At 43.3% G+C, this 18,087-nt stretch overlaps 1 protein-coding gene across 1 annotated transcript; it reads left to right on the forward strand.

Annotated features, from left to right (window-relative positions):
• The first annotated feature begins 15,115 nt into the window (after positions 1 to 15,115).
• SCAND1 (SCAN domain containing 1) lies at positions 15,116 to 16,138 on the forward strand. Its single transcript, XM_054573820.1, has 2 exons — positions 15,116 to 15,186; positions 15,294 to 16,138. The coding sequence occupies exon 2, from the start codon at positions 15,349 to 15,351 to the stop codon at positions 15,886 to 15,888; it is 540 nt and encodes a 179-aa protein (XP_054429795.1). The 5' UTR covers positions 15,116 to 15,186; positions 15,294 to 15,348; the 3' UTR covers positions 15,889 to 16,138.
• Positions 16,139 to 18,087: the final 1,949 nt, after the last annotated feature.

An 18,087-nucleotide genomic window follows, 5' to 3' on the forward strand; every position in this document is an offset into this window, starting at 1 on the left:
GGTTCCTGGTTTGGCAAGTGCCACAAGCCCCTTTGCCTTTCAAAGGCAGAACCACGAATCCTTCCCCAAGAATCCAATTATATTAGAAATGAATGGCTTCCCTTAGTGGCAAGGTAAGTGCTCCTCTCCACAACTCATACCCTACCAACAGCTGCTAGAAGCCTGTTCTGAGAGAATCTCATCCTCAGAACCTCCTTATGTCACAATGAAGGATTTTAGAAGGAAGAGAGGAACCAAAATCTGACCATCTAACATTTATTAAACTCTCATAGGCATTATTTTATTTCATCTTCATAACTACCACAAGGTGAGAGACTTCATGCCCACACCACATGAGGAGACTGAAGCTCAGTGGCTAAATGATTATCAGAGCCATGGGGCCATCAAAAACAAAGTAGAAGGCTCCTGGGCTGGGGCCTGGAGCATCCAACACCTCAGCCTGGGGACCACTCTGAGGCTTAGAACTTGGACACCCTGAAATGTAAGTGTATGTCATTCTCCTATAAATCTTGATAAATCAGTAAATCAGGAACATTCAGAAAATTGGAAGTCCTCAAACAAATGGGATGCTGAATGTTGAAAGGAACTTGGTGACTGGAACTCAATGACTCTGGGGTCCTTTCAAAAGTAGAGAATATAGAGTATAGAGTACTTTTTCCGATTAGATTAAAGATGGTAGTTGATAATCACAATTTGCTCTTGTATAGAATCCTCAGTGAGCTCTGGTTGGGTAGCTCAGTTGGTTAAAGCGTCATCCTGGTACACCACAGTTGTGGGTTCACTCCCCCATCAGGGCACATACAAGAAGCAACCAATGAATGTATGGATGGGTGGAACAATAAAATCAATGTTTCTTTCTCTTCCTTACTCTAAAATCAACAAAAATTTTTTAAAAATTTAGAAAAAGTAAGACTCTTCAGTGAATGACTATGACTTCAAGTATAGCCTGGTTTGCCATTCCTACTTAGCTATGCCCATCTGCAAACTCTCCCCAAAATGACAGCCAAATGTAAGGGCACTGAACACAGTGAAAAGAGCTGGGCAGCTGGGAACAAAGACCCAGGCTTGAATTACTAAATTAATAGGTCACCATTCCTGGGGTAAGACACTAACCACTTACAGAGGTAAAAAGAGATAGAACTGGCTTTTTTCCCCTTACCTGGAGGAAAGATGCAAAAGATTCAGAAACAAAGGAAGAGAAAGTTTCAGAAAGAAAGAGAGAGGGACTTCCAGTCAAGATGGAGGTGCAGGTAAACATGGCTCACCTACTCGCACAACCACAGCAAAAATTACAACCAAAATACAAAATAACTATCTCCCAGAATCGTCAGAAAATTGAGCTGTATAAAAGTCCGACAACCAAGTAATTAAAGAAACACATTTATTCAGACAGGTAGGAAGGGCAGAGATGTGGAGACACTGAATGGATGATCCCACACTCGTGTGGTAGATAAAAGTTGGGAGGGATATCTCGGGAGCAAGGGATCCCAGCCCCACACCAGACCACCCAGCCCAGGGTTCCAGTGCCAGGAAGATAAGTCCCCATAACTTCTGGCTGTAAAAACCAGTGGGGGTTGGGGCAGAGGAAGAACCTTTGGGATTCTCAGGTGTCTCCTCTTAAAAGGCCCACAATGGAATTAGGTCATATGCAGACTCACTCCCCCTGGGCTCCAGCACCAGGGCAGCAGCATGAAGAGCACTTGTGGCATACGGGTAGAAACTGAAGTGTCTGGCATCAAGACAAGTGCCAGCGGACAGCTTCCTACTAGACAAAACTCCAGAGGCCAGGCAGTGGCCAGTGTCCCTTTTCTGAGCCCTCCCCCACACAGAGCCACGAACCCACAGAACAGCTGCACCATATCTGAGATTCCATCAACCTAGTCCAGAGGTGTTGCCCCCACTCTGGCAATTATCTAAGGCTCCGCCCCAGTCAACTTACAGTTGTGTTTTTCTACATTAAGCCATGCTACTAAGACAGGAAGTCAAAACAGCTCTACCTAATACATAGAAACAAACACAGGGAGGCTGCCAAAATCAGGAGACAAAGAAATTGTGGCCCAAATTAAAGAACAGAACTCCAGAAAAAGAACTAAACAATATGGAAATAAGCAATCTATCAGATGCAGAATTCAAAACACTGGTTATTAGGATGCTCAAGGAACTTACTGGGTACTTGAACAGCATAAAAAATACCCAGCAGAAATAAAGATTACACTAAATGAAACAAAGAAACGCTTACAGGGAATCAACAGTAGAATGGATGAAGCCAAGAATCAAATCAATGATTTGGAACACAAGGAAGAAAAAAAAGTTCAGTCAGAACAGCAAGAAGGAAAAAGAATCCAAAAAAACTGGAATAGGGTAAGGAGCCTCTGGCACAACTTCAAACTTACAAACATTCAAATCATAGGAGTGCCAGAAGGAGAAGAAAAAGGGTAAGAAATTGAAAACTTATTTGAAAAAATAATGAAAGAAAACTTCCCTAATTTGGTGAAGGAAATAGATATACAAGTCCAAGAAGCACAGAGAATCCCAAATAAGATGGATGAAAACAGAACCATACCAAGACACATAATTAAAATGCTAAAGGTTAAATATAAAGAGAGAATCTTAAAAACAGCAAGAGAAAAGCAGGTAATTACCTATAAAGGAGTTCCCATAAGACTATCAGCTGATTTGTCAAAAGAAACTTTGCAGGCTAGAAGGGACTGGCAAGAAGAATTCAAAGTGATGAAAAGCAAGGACCTACAACCTATATTACTGTGTCCAACAAAGCTATCATTTAGAATTAAAGGGTAGATGAAGTACTTCCCAGGCAAGGTAAAGCTGAAGGAGTTCATCACCAAGCTATTATTATATGAAGTGCTAAAGGGACTTATTTAATAAAAAGAAGATGAAAACAATGAACATTAAAATGGAAGTAAATTCGCAACTCTCAACAATTGAATCTAAAAAACAAACTATACAAACAAGCAGAACAGAAACAGAATCATAGATATGGAGCTCATTTGGATAGTTAACAGTTGGGAGGGGGAAGGGGAAGAAAGGGGGTAAAGGTGTAGGAATTAAGAAGTACAGATTGGTAGGAACAGAATAGGCAGGGGGATGTTAAGAACAGTATAAGAAATGGAGTAGTCAAAGAACTTATATGCATGACCCATGAACATGAACTAAGGGGCGGAGGGGGGTGGCAGGGAAAAAATATATATATATTTTAATAAAAAGAAAGAGAGAAAGTGCAATAATGAGTTTTTGCCTCCCCTACCACAGACCTGGTCTTAAAGAAAATACAAGGAGATCCCCTATAAAAGTTTAGAGGGCTAGTGAGAGAAACTACTGGGCAAGGGGAAATCAAGAGAGATGGTGGGAGGTGGCTATAGACGGGGGGTGGTCCCATCAGTTTCCCAAGTTACCTGAGGATCCAACTGACATGCAGATGACAGACTAACAAGGGACATCAGAGTATGCCAGTAAGCAAGCCCAAGGACTTGATAAGGCTCCAAAAGCAGACACTCCCAGCCTTGCCTACTGCAGCTGTGGTTGTATAGTTTTCCCAGGAATTGTACCAGTGTTGGGGAAGAAGAGGCAGGAAGTTTAGAGAGCTCTAAACTGACCTAAAATGAGTGAATAAACCTGAAATTACATTCCCTCAGAATTACTGGATTGGATCCCCATTTACCTAAAGACATCTAAATTGAGTTGTCTGCCTCTGGACTCATAGCTCAGTTGGTTTGAGCATTATCCCTATATGCCAATGTTGCAGGTTTGATTCCCTGTGAAGGCACATACAAGAATCAACCAATGAATGCAAAAAAGTATTAAGTTTGAGAATCATTAAGAATGATTAAGTTTTGTGCTAGGAAGCAGGCTAAGGACTCAATCAGGCATTAAAGTCAGTTCTAAAAAATTAAGAAACTGCCATTTTTGTCCCAGCTCCTAATCTTACAACTGAACTGTTACAGAGTAGAATGTCAGAAACAGTACTGGTCCTATTCCTATGAGATCATGGGTCAATCCCTTAACCACGTGGGGCCTCATTTTCCTCCATATAAAATGGACTTAGAGTAGGTAGATACACTTTGCCTCCTCACACAACCAAAAGAAGGACGACAGCAAATTTAAAAACAAAAAATAACTAGAACTGCCAGAAAATTGAATTGTATGGAAGTCTGACAACCAAGGAGCTAAAGAAGAAACATTCATCAGACTGGTAGGAAGGGCGGACACAGGCAGCTGGGGTAGAGAGGCCATGAGGCAAGGTGGGGGTTGGCACACCAGACGGTCCCTCATTTGCATGCAGAGAAACCAGAGGAACAGCAGGGGAGAGAGACAGACCGTGCAGTCCAGGGTTCCAGTGCAGGAAAAGAAAGCCTCAAAACCTCTGGAGGTAAAATCTTGTGAGGGTTGCAGTGGCAGGAGAAACTCCCAGCCACACAGGAGAGTATGTTGGAGAGACCCAAAGGGTCCTAGAACGTACACAAACCCACCTACCCGGGTATCAGCATGAGAAGAGCCCAATTTGCTTGTGAGTAGCTGGGAAAGTGACTGAAAGCTGGCTGAGAGCCAAGTAAGCAGCCCCGTTCCCTCCCCTACAGACAGCATCACAACTCAGCAACTTGGGTTGATCCGCCCTGGCGAATACCTAAGCCTCCACCCCTTCCAATGTAAGAGGTATGCTGAGACAAAGAAATATGGCCCAAATGAAAGAATAGATCAAAGCTCCAAAAATAGAACTAAGCGATGAACAGATAGCCAACCTATCAGACGCACAGTTCAAAATACTGGTACTCAGGATGCTCACTAAATTGGTAGAGTATGGTCGCAAAATGGAGGAAAAAGTGAAGGCTATGCAAAGTGAAATAAAGAAAAATATACAGGGAACCAATAGTAAAGGGAAGGAAATCAGGACTCAAATCAATGATTGCGAGCCGAAGGAAGAGATAATCATTCAATGAGAACAGAATGAAGAAACAAGAATTCAAAAAAAATTAGGAGAGGCTTAGGAATGTCTGTGACAACTTTAAACGTTCCAACATCCAAATCCTAGGGGTGCCAGAAGGAGAAAAGGAAGAGCAAGAAATTGAAAACTTATTTGAAAAAATAATGAAGGAGAACTTCCCCAATCTAGCCAAGGAAACAGACTTCCAAGAGATCCAGAAAGCTCAGAAAGTCCCAAAGAAGTTGAACCCAAGGAAGCACACACCAAGGCACATCATAATTACATTACTCAACGTTAAAGATAAGGAGAGAATCTTAGAAGCAGCTAGAGAAAAGGAGACTGTTGCCTACAAAGGAGTTCCTGAAGACTACCAGCTGATTTCTCAAAAGAAACCTTGCAGGCAAGAAGGGGCTGGAAAGAAGTTTTCAAAGTCATAAAAAGCAAGGACCTGCATCCAAGATTACTCTATGCAGCAAAGCTATCATTTAGGATGGAAGGGCGGATAAAGTGCCTCCCAGATAAGGTCAAGTTAAAGGAATTCATCATCACCAAGCCCCTATTATATGAAATGTTAAAGGGACTTACCTAAGAAAAAGAAGATCAAAAACTATGAAGAGTAAAACAGAGGAGAGGGGAGGGGGAAGGAAGAAAAGGGAAAAGGTACAGGGAATAAGCAGCATAAATAGTAAGTACAAGATAGGCAGAGGTAGGTTAAGAACAGTGTAGGAAATGGAGAAGCTAAAGAACCTATCTGTATAACCCATGGACATGAACTAAGGGCTGGGGCAACGCTGGGGGGATGGGGCAGTGCAGGGTGGAGGAGAATAAAGGGGAGAAAAAAAATGGGACAACTGTAATAGCATAATAAATAAAATAGATATATTAAAAAAAGAAAACATTAAAAGATTTGGGGAAAAAGTGGAGTTAAAGTTAATTCCACAAATAATTTCCTTTTAAGATAAGATCACTATTGTTTTGCTAATTATAAAAGTTATGTGACAAACATTCACAGAGCTCCAACTACATATAAAGGAGGAAAAGGTAAGACACAGTCTCTGTTCATAGAGTTCACAATGTAATGGGGAAGAAAAATGTAATCTCAAGCATAAAATGAAGTCTCACTATAATATAGTTATAAACATATATGAAGAAAGGGTAGGGCCTGTTCAGGGAGCATGAGATGCGGCTGGAATGTGAGATGCCTGGGAAGTGTGGCCGAAAGTGAGACTGGGCTGACAAAGGCCACAAACTAGCCACCCATGGGCCAAAATGAGCTTCAGCCTACTTTGTTGATGTTTTAGTTAAAATATTATTAAATATTTAACTTGCTTATCTTTAATTGGGGAATGGGTTCTCTTCATATATGGGGGAGTTACAGTAAAAAATAAATAGCACCAAATCTATATAAATATATTACTGCAGAAGTGGGAGAGGCAGGAAACAAGAAAAACAAATGGCAGATGAAAGGCACCCACCAGAAAAAAATTAACATGAAACAGATGATAATTATGAACAAGAAAGAACTCAGAAGGCTGAGTGAATTTTAAAACAAAACATCAAAGCAAAGATGCCATAGTTCAAAGAAGAGATGACGAGACAACTGGAGGAAATGGCATTGACAGAGCTCAGGGAACAAGTGTTTAAAAAAAAAATCTCAGAAGAGAAGGTCATTTCTGAAACATCAAAAAGAATGTTAGCCTTGCTGAATACAGAGGATAGGATTGCAAAAAGCAAGTAAAGGAGTTGAAAATGAACAGTTAAAAAGGAACCAGAAAATAATATAGCTAACAAGTATGGTGGTAATAGAGGGATGTGAGGACAGTAAGTGCATGGCTTTCTTTGACTTTTATAGCTGTAAATCTTTTTTTTTCTGGTTTTATTGCAATATAATTGTACTCATTTAAGGTGTGCAACATAATGATTTGATATATGTATATACTGTGAAGTGACCATCAGAATAAATTTGGTTAATATCCATTAATTCACAGTTAAAAATTTTTTCTTGTGATGAGAACTTTTAAGAACTGTAAATCTTAAGTCACCTTTTAAACTTGGTAAAGAAAGAAACAGATGTGTAAGCATATTTAAAGATATGAAGGGAATTAACAATAATAATTAAGACTAGAGAGAAAAGGATGAAAAAGTTTAACAATTACTCTTTTGTGACTCTTGAATTATATATATATAATGCTATTCAGGGAATGAATGAATCCATTTTTTAAGTAATAAAACAAAATCAGTGCAATGCAATAAGGAACATAGAGCTACTGGCAGAGCACTACATAAAAACAGATTCATTGAAAATTGACTGGGAACTAGCAGAAATTCATCTAAATAGAAATCAGTGAAGAGAAAGGCAAAAGGATACAAAGTATCTAGGCGTCTGAACTCACACTGGTTTATCAGGAATGAAATTACTAATAACTGAGTTAATTACAAGCACAATCCACTACATTAAGCACACTAGTCCAGTTATCTGCAGCTCATCAAAACATCAAAGAAACAGGTTTCACTCCAAGATCAAACACATTTGATAAAATAGGTTATCAAAAAGAAGGCAGTAAAGTCAGTAGAGAGGCCAGAGCCAGCTTCTTAGACTTTGCATTAAATTTAAAATTGCAGAAAATGAAACATCCTGGAGACCTCTTATCCAAACCATCTAATTAGCTGAACCCGCTTCCTCTTCACCGTGAGCAAAACTGGCCCCCTGGAATGATGTACGTAATGTGTGGTGTGTGTAAATGAAATTACAGGATTACTAAATCTGTTGAAAATCTAAATTTCTTGCCACTGGTAACATCTTAAAATTTCTATTTAATATCTCACATTTAAAAGCATACAAAAGAACAAGTGTTGGAGAGGATGTGGAGAAACTGGAAGCCTTGTGCCTTGTTGATGGGAATGTAAAATGGTGGAGCTGCTGTGGAAAACAGTATGTGGTTCCTCAAAAGAGTAAATATAGAATTAGAACATGATCCAACAATTCCACTTCTGGGTATGTATCCATAAGAATTGACTGCAGGGACGTAAGAGAAATCTGTACACCAATGTTCATAGCAGCATTATTCTGCTAGCTAAAAGGTGGAAACAGCACAAATGCCCGTCAATTAATGAATGGATAAACCAAATGTGGTGTTACATATAATGAAATATAAGTTACACCCTGGATGAGTTCAAGGATACCTGGAAATTACCTAAAACAGTAAGCAAAAGTATTTAAGTAGATCACTCTTCTAGGAAGAAGTATTTTTTTAAGAATCTGGGGGCTTACTGACCCATAAAGAGTTTAGAATAACTGAATCCAATTTTTGGATTTAATCTCTATGGCCCCTCCCATTCTAACATTCCACAATTTCACTAGATCTCTAAGATATCCCCTTCCATTTCTAATATTCTATGATTCTAACACAGATGAAAGAAATGAACTGGAGGTCTAACATTCTATGATTCCAAATACCACAGAATTCACTCCCTTTCTTGAGAGGACAGGGATTCAATTTTCAACATGGAATTCTAAGCTCTGTATGATTTAACCTCCAGTTGACTTGCCACCCTCAGCTCTCACCCCTTCCCCGCATCTCAACCACTCCCGTCTAGCCAGCAGTTTCCATACAGTTTTGCTCCCATTCACACTGTGCCATGGTATAGGCAGTGCCTTCTACCTGGAATGCCCAACTCCACCCTTTTTCTTGAGTCTCAGCTTGAAGGTTCCCTTTCCAGTGAGGCCTTTGATGACCGCTCCTCTTTGAAGCAGGGTTTGGTGTGCTCCCTTAGCTCTGGATACTGACTGCCTGTTACCACACGGGGAAGAGGACTGTCGGTTCACTCAGGGCAGCAAACCCAACTGCCAAGAGGCAGAGGAAATAAAGGTTGTAAGCTAGTAGTTATAACAAACTCTGGGCCCCTGTTTCCTACCTCTGAAAATGAAATAGAGAAAAATACCAGCTTTAAGGAAAACAACCTGAGAGCAATAGTATTGTAATTATGCAAACACTCTGCAGGATCTCAGGGAATAATAGGGAGTGATGGGGATTGAAGCTACTGGGACAGAGTATCTTGTCTAAAGGAAAAAGATTGGACTCAGCTCCAGCTGATTGTTGACTAGCAGGAATGTGGGTGGGTCCAGTGTGGACAGCTCATTCGCTTTTTCAAGAAAACCTGGAAATCCAGACTGCATGTGAAATCTCCCAATTTTTATGTGGCAGTAACTAAAAAACATTAGAGATCCATTGTGATAACCTTCAGGGTTTTCAGGGCCTGGAAACTGTTCTGTAAAGATCTACTTCTACACAGTCAAGAGAGCACATCCTATGTCAGGGCAAGTTTTTTTATCAGGGCCACTGGTGTGTGATGGTTGTTAAATAGGCCCACTCATTCGGCACAGAGCTCAAAGGGCCAGCAAGTGTCAAGACCTTTCACATGGGCACCTACCTGTTTCTCTCTGGGCCTCAATTTCCCTATTCATAAAATAGAGATAACAAAATATATTTATAAGTCTTCTGGTGACTCTGGTGGGAGAGACTTCGGAACGCTCCAATAAGTTTGGGTATTTGGCAGGGAGCCCTGTTGGCTGTGTGGATTGGGGGGCCCCAGGGTACAGATTTGGAGACTCCCTGGCAGATGTCAAATGATTTCACCTGGGGATGCTCCTTCTCTGATTCTTGGCACCCCATGTTGCCTTCACTTTCGATTGAATCACTGAGCTTTCTGGTTCAGGACTGTAGTCCTGGGATAATTAAGGCGCCTCTGGTTATAGAGCTCTGTCTAACAAAAAGGTGCCTTCTGGTTTACAGGGCTCTATTTGGTAAAAGTACTTTCTGGTTTACAGAGCCTGTCTTGTGTATTACAGAGATCTGCCTGGTAAAAAGGTGTCTTCTGGTTTAATTAAGGTGCCTTCCAATTTGTGTGATATTACAGAGCTCTGTCTGGTAGAATGGTGGAGGGGGGAGACTCTGTTCCAGGAAACAGCCCTTTGGGGCAAATTCTGGTTGACTGGTCGACTTATGCTTATATGAACCTAAGAAAATGATTATCTTTATTGCAATACTGCTTGGCTTATGTATAATCTGGACACAGGAGAATACTGGCTGATAAATGGGTCATTAGACTACTGTACTATACTGCTATTCGAGTTGTTTTGTCAAAGACTAGGGAAATGGGAAAATAGTCCGGGGTGGGGGGGTTGGGGGGGAAAGAATATGCCTGTGGCAGACAGCAGAAGCTCAGAAGAGAGAGATCAAGATGAGGAAGGCTGCTGTGAGCATGGTCAGGGTTCCCATGGCCCGGGCTCCCATGGCCCCTCCAACCCTGGGGGATTCTCCTCCTTACTCAGCGGAGGGAGCCAAAGGTGATGAACCTGAACAACTTTCTCCATCACAAACCTGTCAGGGAACCAAATTTGGTGGAGGAAAAGCTCCTTCGGGGGCAGGGCAATCATGTTGCAAGGAAAAAGGGCACTGGAAAAATGAATGCCCCAAGAGAGGGAAAAGGAGGTCAGAGTCTGAGAAATCAGGTAAAATTATCAGTCTAGGGGACGAACTGTAGACCTTTCGACTGATACCAGAGCAACATATTGCATGGTCAATAGCCCTCTAGCTGAATTGTAACTGGAATTTCTGGAAGTCCTGAAAGCCAATTTTTCTTTTTCTTTAATAATTTTTTTAGAGATTTTATTTATTTATTTTTAGAGAGAGGGGAAGGGAGGGCAAAAGAGAGGGAGAGAAACATCCACATGTGGTTGCCTCTCGCGCTCCCCCTACTGGGGACCTGGACTGCAACCCAGGCATGTGCCCTGACTGGGAACCAAACCAGCGACCCTTTGATTTGCAGGCTGGTGCTCAATCCACTGAGCCACACCAGGCAGGGCCAATTTTTCTTGAAGCCATTAGACTGTACTGTGGGAGATATGGTGTTCTGGGAAGGGATTTGTTGTCAAAACTCCATGCCCAAATCACTTTCTATCCAGAAGGACAACAGCTCCACCTATAGGTCCATCCAGAGCACACCCAGCAGTTTCTTATGAAACTGTTGGGAAGGAGGAAAGTAATCCTGCCCAGAGAAAATTGAGAATCAGGTAAATCCCATTGTGTGGGCTGCTGGAAGGCCAGGGAAGGCTAAGCAAGCCTCCCCTGTTAAAGTTGACCACAAACCAGGGGAAGGGACTACCAATAAGAGGCAATATCTCTTGCAAAAGAAGACCCCCCATAGAAATATGCTCAATAATTCAGAAGTTTTAGGAATATTGACTCGTTTGGCCCTTCTGCTCCCTGTACAATACAAGACTTAAGGGCCATAAATGGCATTGTACTGAACAGTATACCTGTGGACAGTCTCTGGTACTCAGTATTGGACTTAAAAGATGCTTTCTTTTGCATTCTGGTTGACCAAGACTCTCAACCATTGTTTGCTTTTGAATGGCAGGACCTGGAGTCTCAGGTCAAGACTCAGTACTGCTGGGCAGTCTTACCACAAGGGCTCAAGAACTTTTGGGAAGACCCAGAGCCAGGACTTTTAAAAAGGTTCTAAAAATAGGAGGAAGAACTTGTTATAATATGTAGATGCATTACTTAACTATTACCTTGAACCATTTGGCATCTTGTGGCTATAAACTATCAGCCCAGGAGGCCCAGATTTGCCAAAAAGCAGTATGGTTTCTTGGGTTCCTGTTGAACCTAGCAGAAGGAGTCTTCCTAGGCTTGTCAAAGAAACTAGATTCCACTGTCTAGTGCAGCCAGCCTGCTTGAGAGCTGTGGCAGCCACCTGAGAGCTTTTATAGGAAGCTGAAAAAGTTTTCTTGGGGACGGTCTAAAATCATTTATGCACCCCACCAAGTGTTGAACCTGCTGGAGCAAAAAGATGTGTGGCTCACTGCTGGAAGAATGGGCAGGTATCCAGCAATTCAAAAGTGTAAATTAAATCTTGCCTCCCTTCTCCCAGAGTCTGACTTGGCTGCGCTAATGCATGCCTGTGCTGAGATGACTGATAAAGTTTATTCTAGCAGAATTGATTTATAGGACCATCCTCTAGAAGACACAGACTGGACTGTACATGCTGATGGAAGCAGTTACATGGACAAAGGAAACAGAAAAGCTGGATGTGCAGCTGTGGCTCCTGAAGGAATAGTAAAGACCAAGTCCTTACCACTAGGAACCTCTGCTCAAAAAGCTGAACTGACTGCATTGACAAAGGCACTGCAATTGTCACACAAAATGAGAGTGAACATGTATACCGACTCAAGGTACGCTACCCTCATTTTTCATGCACATGGTTCGCTCTGGAAGGAAAGAAGACTATTAACCTCCAATAAAAAGGAAATAAAGCATGCGGCAGAAATCTTATAATTATTAGAAGCTGTCCAGGTAACTTTACAGGTGGCAGTTATGCACTGCCTGGAGCATCATAAAGAGGACACTGAAGTGGCTAGAGGAAATAATCTGGGTGACCAAGCAGTGAAAGAACATTTATAATGCCTTTTGTACCATTTCTAGCCTAGTCACAATTTGACCCTGAGTACTCAACCACAGACTTGGAGAAAGCTAAGAGCTGGGGGTTTGAACCATCTATATTAAACCATGGCTCACAGATCCTGGAATTTCTAAAGCCACATGTGCCAGAAGACTGATCCCCATCAGGAAAAAAGAAAGGGAAACAATACCAAGGGCAGTGCCCATTTGAAAATTGGCAAACAGACTCTACCCAGACACCAAGGGTCCAAGGATGGAAATATTTGTTAGTCTCTGTTGATACCTTTTCAGGATGGGTAGAGGTCTAGCCTACTAGAACTGAGAAATCTCCTGAGGTAATGAAAGTTACTGAAGGAAATAATTCCTTGCTTTGGCCTACCTGCCAGCATCCAGAGCACTAATGGACATGCTTATGTTTCAGAAATTACATGGAAGGTTAGTAAATTTTTAGGAGTGGAGACTCCAAATGGCATGGAGACCTCAGGCATCTGGGAAGGCAGAGGAAATGAATCACACCTTGAAGAAACTGTAGCTAAACTATGTCAAGAAACTCAGTCTCCACTGGGATCAAGTATTACCTATTGCCCTGCTCAGGATAAGGGTGGCTCCTTGAAATGGGATTCAAGTGAGTCTTTATGAAATTGTGTATAGGTGACTATTTCAGGTTATGATTGGGATGGGAGATATGTATGTAGATCAAGAAGTGAAGGTAAACAACTATGTACAACATTTAAGTCAGACCTTAGTTGCGATTAATTGTATTAGGAACCTCTCCCCCACATTCCTTTGAGCCTGGATATAAGATGCTACTCAAGACTTGGAAGACAGGATCCCCAGAAAGCCAACTGGAAGAAAAGTAGACTGGAACCTACATCAAACAAACTTATATGTCTTATAGGTGTTTGTACTACCCTGGAAAGATCATTGGGGACCTGTGGTAATTCTAAAGGGCAGGGAAATGTTTTCTTTAAATATGCTAATGTGGCCCTAGTTGGAAAATGTGCAAATACTGTCAACTGCACTAACACTGTTTTGAGGAATTGTAACACCCCACTAAGGTATCTTTTGTTGTTCTAGTTTGTAAACTAATCTTATAGAAATAAGATAATTAAAAACTAACAAGGGGGAATGATAGGAGAACTCAAGGGTTAAAGATTTTAGCCTTACTTGATAGGCTTAAGTGACAGACTAGGAAGTGACTAACTCAGAGGTAGCAAACAACTTATCTAATGAAGACAACAGCAAACATTTTAAAAGGCCTTTCTTTCCCAGGGCTTTACTGGGTTAATCCCCTCAACAACTCTGGCCTAAGGCAAATAAAGTCTGCTATGGGGATTCATTCCACAGTGCCATTCAATTAAAAAAAATAATGTAAACCATGTATGTAATTTAAAACTCTCTAGTAGCCACATTTAAAAAGTACTGTAAAGTGAAGCACGTGAAATTGATAGGGGAAGTCAGGAGGTAAAGATTTTAGCTTCGGCCATAGTTAATAAGCTTAAGTGATTAATGCATGTGGAAAGCTATTATTTCAAGAACTGGAACTAAGGACTTACATGACTCCAGGAGCTGGACAAGCAATTCAACCTTTGTGTCCAGGGGGTCTGCAAGGGACTAGATGGTATCTGAGCCAATGTGCTCCAGGGAGGGAATGTCAATGAAGCAGATAAAAAAATTGATCAACAGATAAAAAAAAAATACTCTGACTACAACAGTTAACCAATTAACCTTTTTTCCAAACCCCTTTTACCTACCCTTTCTTCTCCTAATAAAAAGGTTGGCTTGAGATGAAATGTTATGACCTATTGCCAGCATCTGAATAAGGCACCTATGAATAGGTGTGCTTTATGAATAAAGCACAATTCAATCCTTGTCTCTATTTACTGATTCTGGCAGGGTCAGGCAGCACGAACACTTACTTTTCTGGTTCCAAAATTGTTCAATCGTATTTTATTTGACCCAAATATGCACACTATTATCATTCCAATATAATATGAACAGTTGAGATACTTTGCCTTATTTTTTCACACTAAGTCCTTGTGCATTTTATATTACAGTACCTCAGAATGCCAACTAGTCACCTTTCAAGGGGCTTGGTAAGCACATGTGCTAGTGACCACCATACCGAGCAACACATTTAGTGTATCTATTAATCCTAAAGTTAAAGCCCAACCCACAGAATCACCTGTCCCTTGGTTTCAGAGGACACGCAAGGCCTAATAATGGCAAAAAGTTACTTTGTGGCATGGGAAGGGCCAGTTTTATTGTGCTGAGGATCTTACACACGTTATATTCTCTAAGAACTTTCTTCAGTCCAGCCCTGCTTCCGCGTCAGCCTGCCCACCGGTCAGCTGTCCCGCCGAGGGCAGGGGTCGGGCGTCAGCCCCCGCGCGCCCGGCACTCGCCAACATCCTCATCAGTATCTAGAGGGCAGACGCGCAAACCGGAGCGGGCTGGCACCGGTCACCTTCGATGTGAAGCGACCATGGCAGACAGGAACCTCTCTGGGCTCCGGCTCCTTCTCCGACTCATCCCCATCCACCAATATGGACTCCCGCTCGAAGTGGTGCTTGGAGAGACCACCGTCCCAAGGAAGCCATTGCACGTTTAGACGGGCCCCGGACTGCGCGGTCGCTCTCACCTCCTGACGCGACTCGAGAACGCAAGGGGGCGCCGCTTCCTGTAGCTGGGACTCGTTTTTCCTGCGCTTGCGCGCTGAGCTCATCTTAGAGACGGCCCCGGACTCTTCCGTTTTCGTCAGCCTGAGGCGTTTCGCTGCTGTCGGTGAGTTTAGGGTGCTCTCCTTCCCTGCCGTGTCCGCCTCCCTCCTGGTTGCGCCGGCCCTCCCCTTTAGCGGAAAACGTTTTCTTTCTCACTCCGCCCCGACGCAGACGCAGTGCTGAACCCACAACGGCAGGACAAAGAGTGACGTCCAGAGCCGGAGTCATGGCGGCGACCGACCCGGGCTTGGCGGCCATTGGGAGTTCCGCGCTGCCGCGGGAGAAAGAGGAGGGAGCCGGTAGGAGCCCAGATGCGCAGCGTAACCCTGAGGGTTCCTCGTCGACTTCTGAGGCGCCAACGCCAGCCGCCGAACCCTCCAGCCCCAACGCCTCTGTCCCCGAAGTGATTTCTCCGCCTCCCGCGGCTGCCTCCGCGGCCCAGGAGCTGCCCCTCGAGCCCACATCCTCGGGGTCCGCGCAGCTTGCTGAGGCCGCTCTGCGTTCCCCGTCTGGCCCTGGCGGCTCCCGGCCTGGCCCGGAGACGTTCCGTCAGCGTTTCCGACAGTTCCGCTACCAGGACGCGGCGGGCCCGCGAGAGGCATTCCGGCAGCTGCGGGAGCTCTCTCGCCAGTGGCTGCGACCCGACATCCGCACGAAGGAGCAGATCGTGGAGATGCTGGTGCAAGAGCAGCTGCTCGCCATCATGCCTGAGGCGCTGCGGGCCCGGCGTCTTCGCCGGCGCACCGATGTTCGCATCACCGGCTGAGCTGCGGGCGGCGTGGTCCGGGTGCCCTCTGGAGTGGAAGGAGCCATGATCGGGCCCAGGGGCCTGAGCCTGGCTCCTCACTCCGCATGAATGAAAAACGAGCTTTGGCAGCTTGTGTAGTCTGTTGTCCTTCTGTTCGTTCTTTATTGGGTTTATTTTCCCGAGCGTATTTCCAACCCTCTTTCTGGCTTGTGGCGAACCCAAGTTGGGAGCCCATGAGAATAAAGCTTTTGTTTCCTAATCACTTGGCCTTCGTTGGCTTTTGTGGGATCATTACCTATTGGCCAGGCCTCAGTATTCGCCACATCTGGGAAATTTTCTTTCCTGCATGTTTCCTGGGACCCCACTTCGACGTTCTTTGTTTAGTTGGAGGCTTTAATGAGGGTTCTGTATTAGCCCCTACCTCTCACTAGCTAGAATCTGAGCTTTTCTACCTGAAAAAAATGATGACATGTCTTCCATTGAAGGTAGATGGTTGTAGCCCCTTGCAGGCAAATAGCTACCTCTATACAAACACTGCCACGAACTTGCTCCACTAGCCTGCCCTTGGGCATGGAGTCCCAAAGGGCCCAAACCATTGGACTGTTTTAGTAAGTTTCAGTGTAGCTACTTACAGAGATAGGCTAGTCACTTTTTAGCTCTGGTTTAAGCCTTCAGACTCACCTTCCTTGCCAAATTTTAGGCTTCTAGGAGGATTTAAGCAGAACGGGTGTCAATTAATGGAATTTATTTTTGAGAGAGGGGGAGAACATCGATGTGAGAGAAATTGGCTGCTTTGCAGGCCCCAACCTGGGACAGCCACAACCCAGGCATGTGCCCTGACTGGGAATTGAACCTGCAGCCTTTTAGTTTGCAGGATGATGCCCAACTCACTGAGCTACACCAGTCAGGGCCACTAATGGATTATTTATATTGCTGGAGCTATGCTTTTTTTTTTTTTTCTCCTTGAGCTACACATTTTGATCAGCTGCCTTTTTTTTTTTTTTTTTAAATAAGCATAATTAGTTATAAAAGAAGGAATTTGGAAATAGGGAAGCTCTGCTATGAAATTTAAAGCCTTGCCATGGCCAGGTAGCTCAGAGTGTCTTCCAGATAGCCAAGGTTGTGGGTTCCATCCCCAGTCAGGGCACCTATAAGAATCAACCAATCAGTCGGTTGGAAAAATGTCCCCTACACCCAAAGGCTGGGCATTTGATTCCCAGCCAGGGCACATACCTAGGTTCCTGCTTTGATCCCGTGTCTAGATAAGTATGGGAAGCAACCCATAGATGATTCTCCCTCTCAAATCAATAAACATTTTTTTTAAATAGTTTATTTTCAGAGAGAAGAGAGGGAGAGAAACATTGAGTAGTTGCCTCTTGTCTGACCCCAAATGGGGACCGGAACCTGCAAAACAGGCATGTGCCCCAACGGAATTGAATCAGTGACCTTTTAGCTTGCAGGCCAGTGCTCAATACACTCAGCTACACTAGCCAAGGCCAATAAACATTTTTTTAAAAAAATCAACCAATGAATGTGTAAGTAGAGCAACAAATCTATGTTCCCTTCTCTCTAAAATTAAAAATAAAACCTATTCCTTGAATCTTCAGCCCAACCAGGAAAGAGCTAATTGGAATCTACTGGCAGTTTCAACTGCTCTGAGAAGGGTCCTAAATGCAGTGGGTGCCATCTCTTACCAGGAAGTCCAAACCTGTCTTCCTTGCACTGCTTTCAATAATCGAAATTGAATAAGCCTGCAGTTCACACCACAAAACATGAGCCAGACTGGCCAAAGGATGGTGTGGGACATTTTACTTTTGAGTATTACAGACTTAAATGAATTCAAGTGTTTAGCACTTGAATTCTTGGGATTTAGGATCTTGAACTTGTATCTGTCTCCCTGGAGAAGATAAGTCTGTTTAGAATGTAAAAGCAGATGTCCTTTAAAACAGGGGTCCCCAACCCACAGTGGCAAGTAAGGGAAACTAGCCCCCCCCCACCGCCGCCCCATCCACAGCCTGCAAGGAAGGCAAAGCTCACCCGAACTCCCCCTTCTGTCTGCACCCCACCCCTGCCTTCTTCCAAGAAACAGCTCCCTGGTGCCACTAAAGTTGGGGACCACTGCTTTAAAAGGTAATGTTTACAGAAAATTAAATGTATGTTAATAGAGAATTTTATAATTCAATAACATGACAAAACATAGCAACAAAAACCTTTTAT

The sequence above is a fragment of the Pteronotus mesoamericanus genome, unplaced genomic scaffold, assembly GCF_021234165.1.
Source record: "Pteronotus mesoamericanus isolate MK-2021 breed Mesoamerican mustached bat unplaced genomic scaffold, CSHL_Meso_final contig_25, whole genome shotgun sequence".
Lineage (NCBI taxonomy): Eukaryota > Metazoa > Chordata > Mammalia > Chiroptera > Mormoopidae > Pteronotus > Pteronotus mesoamericanus.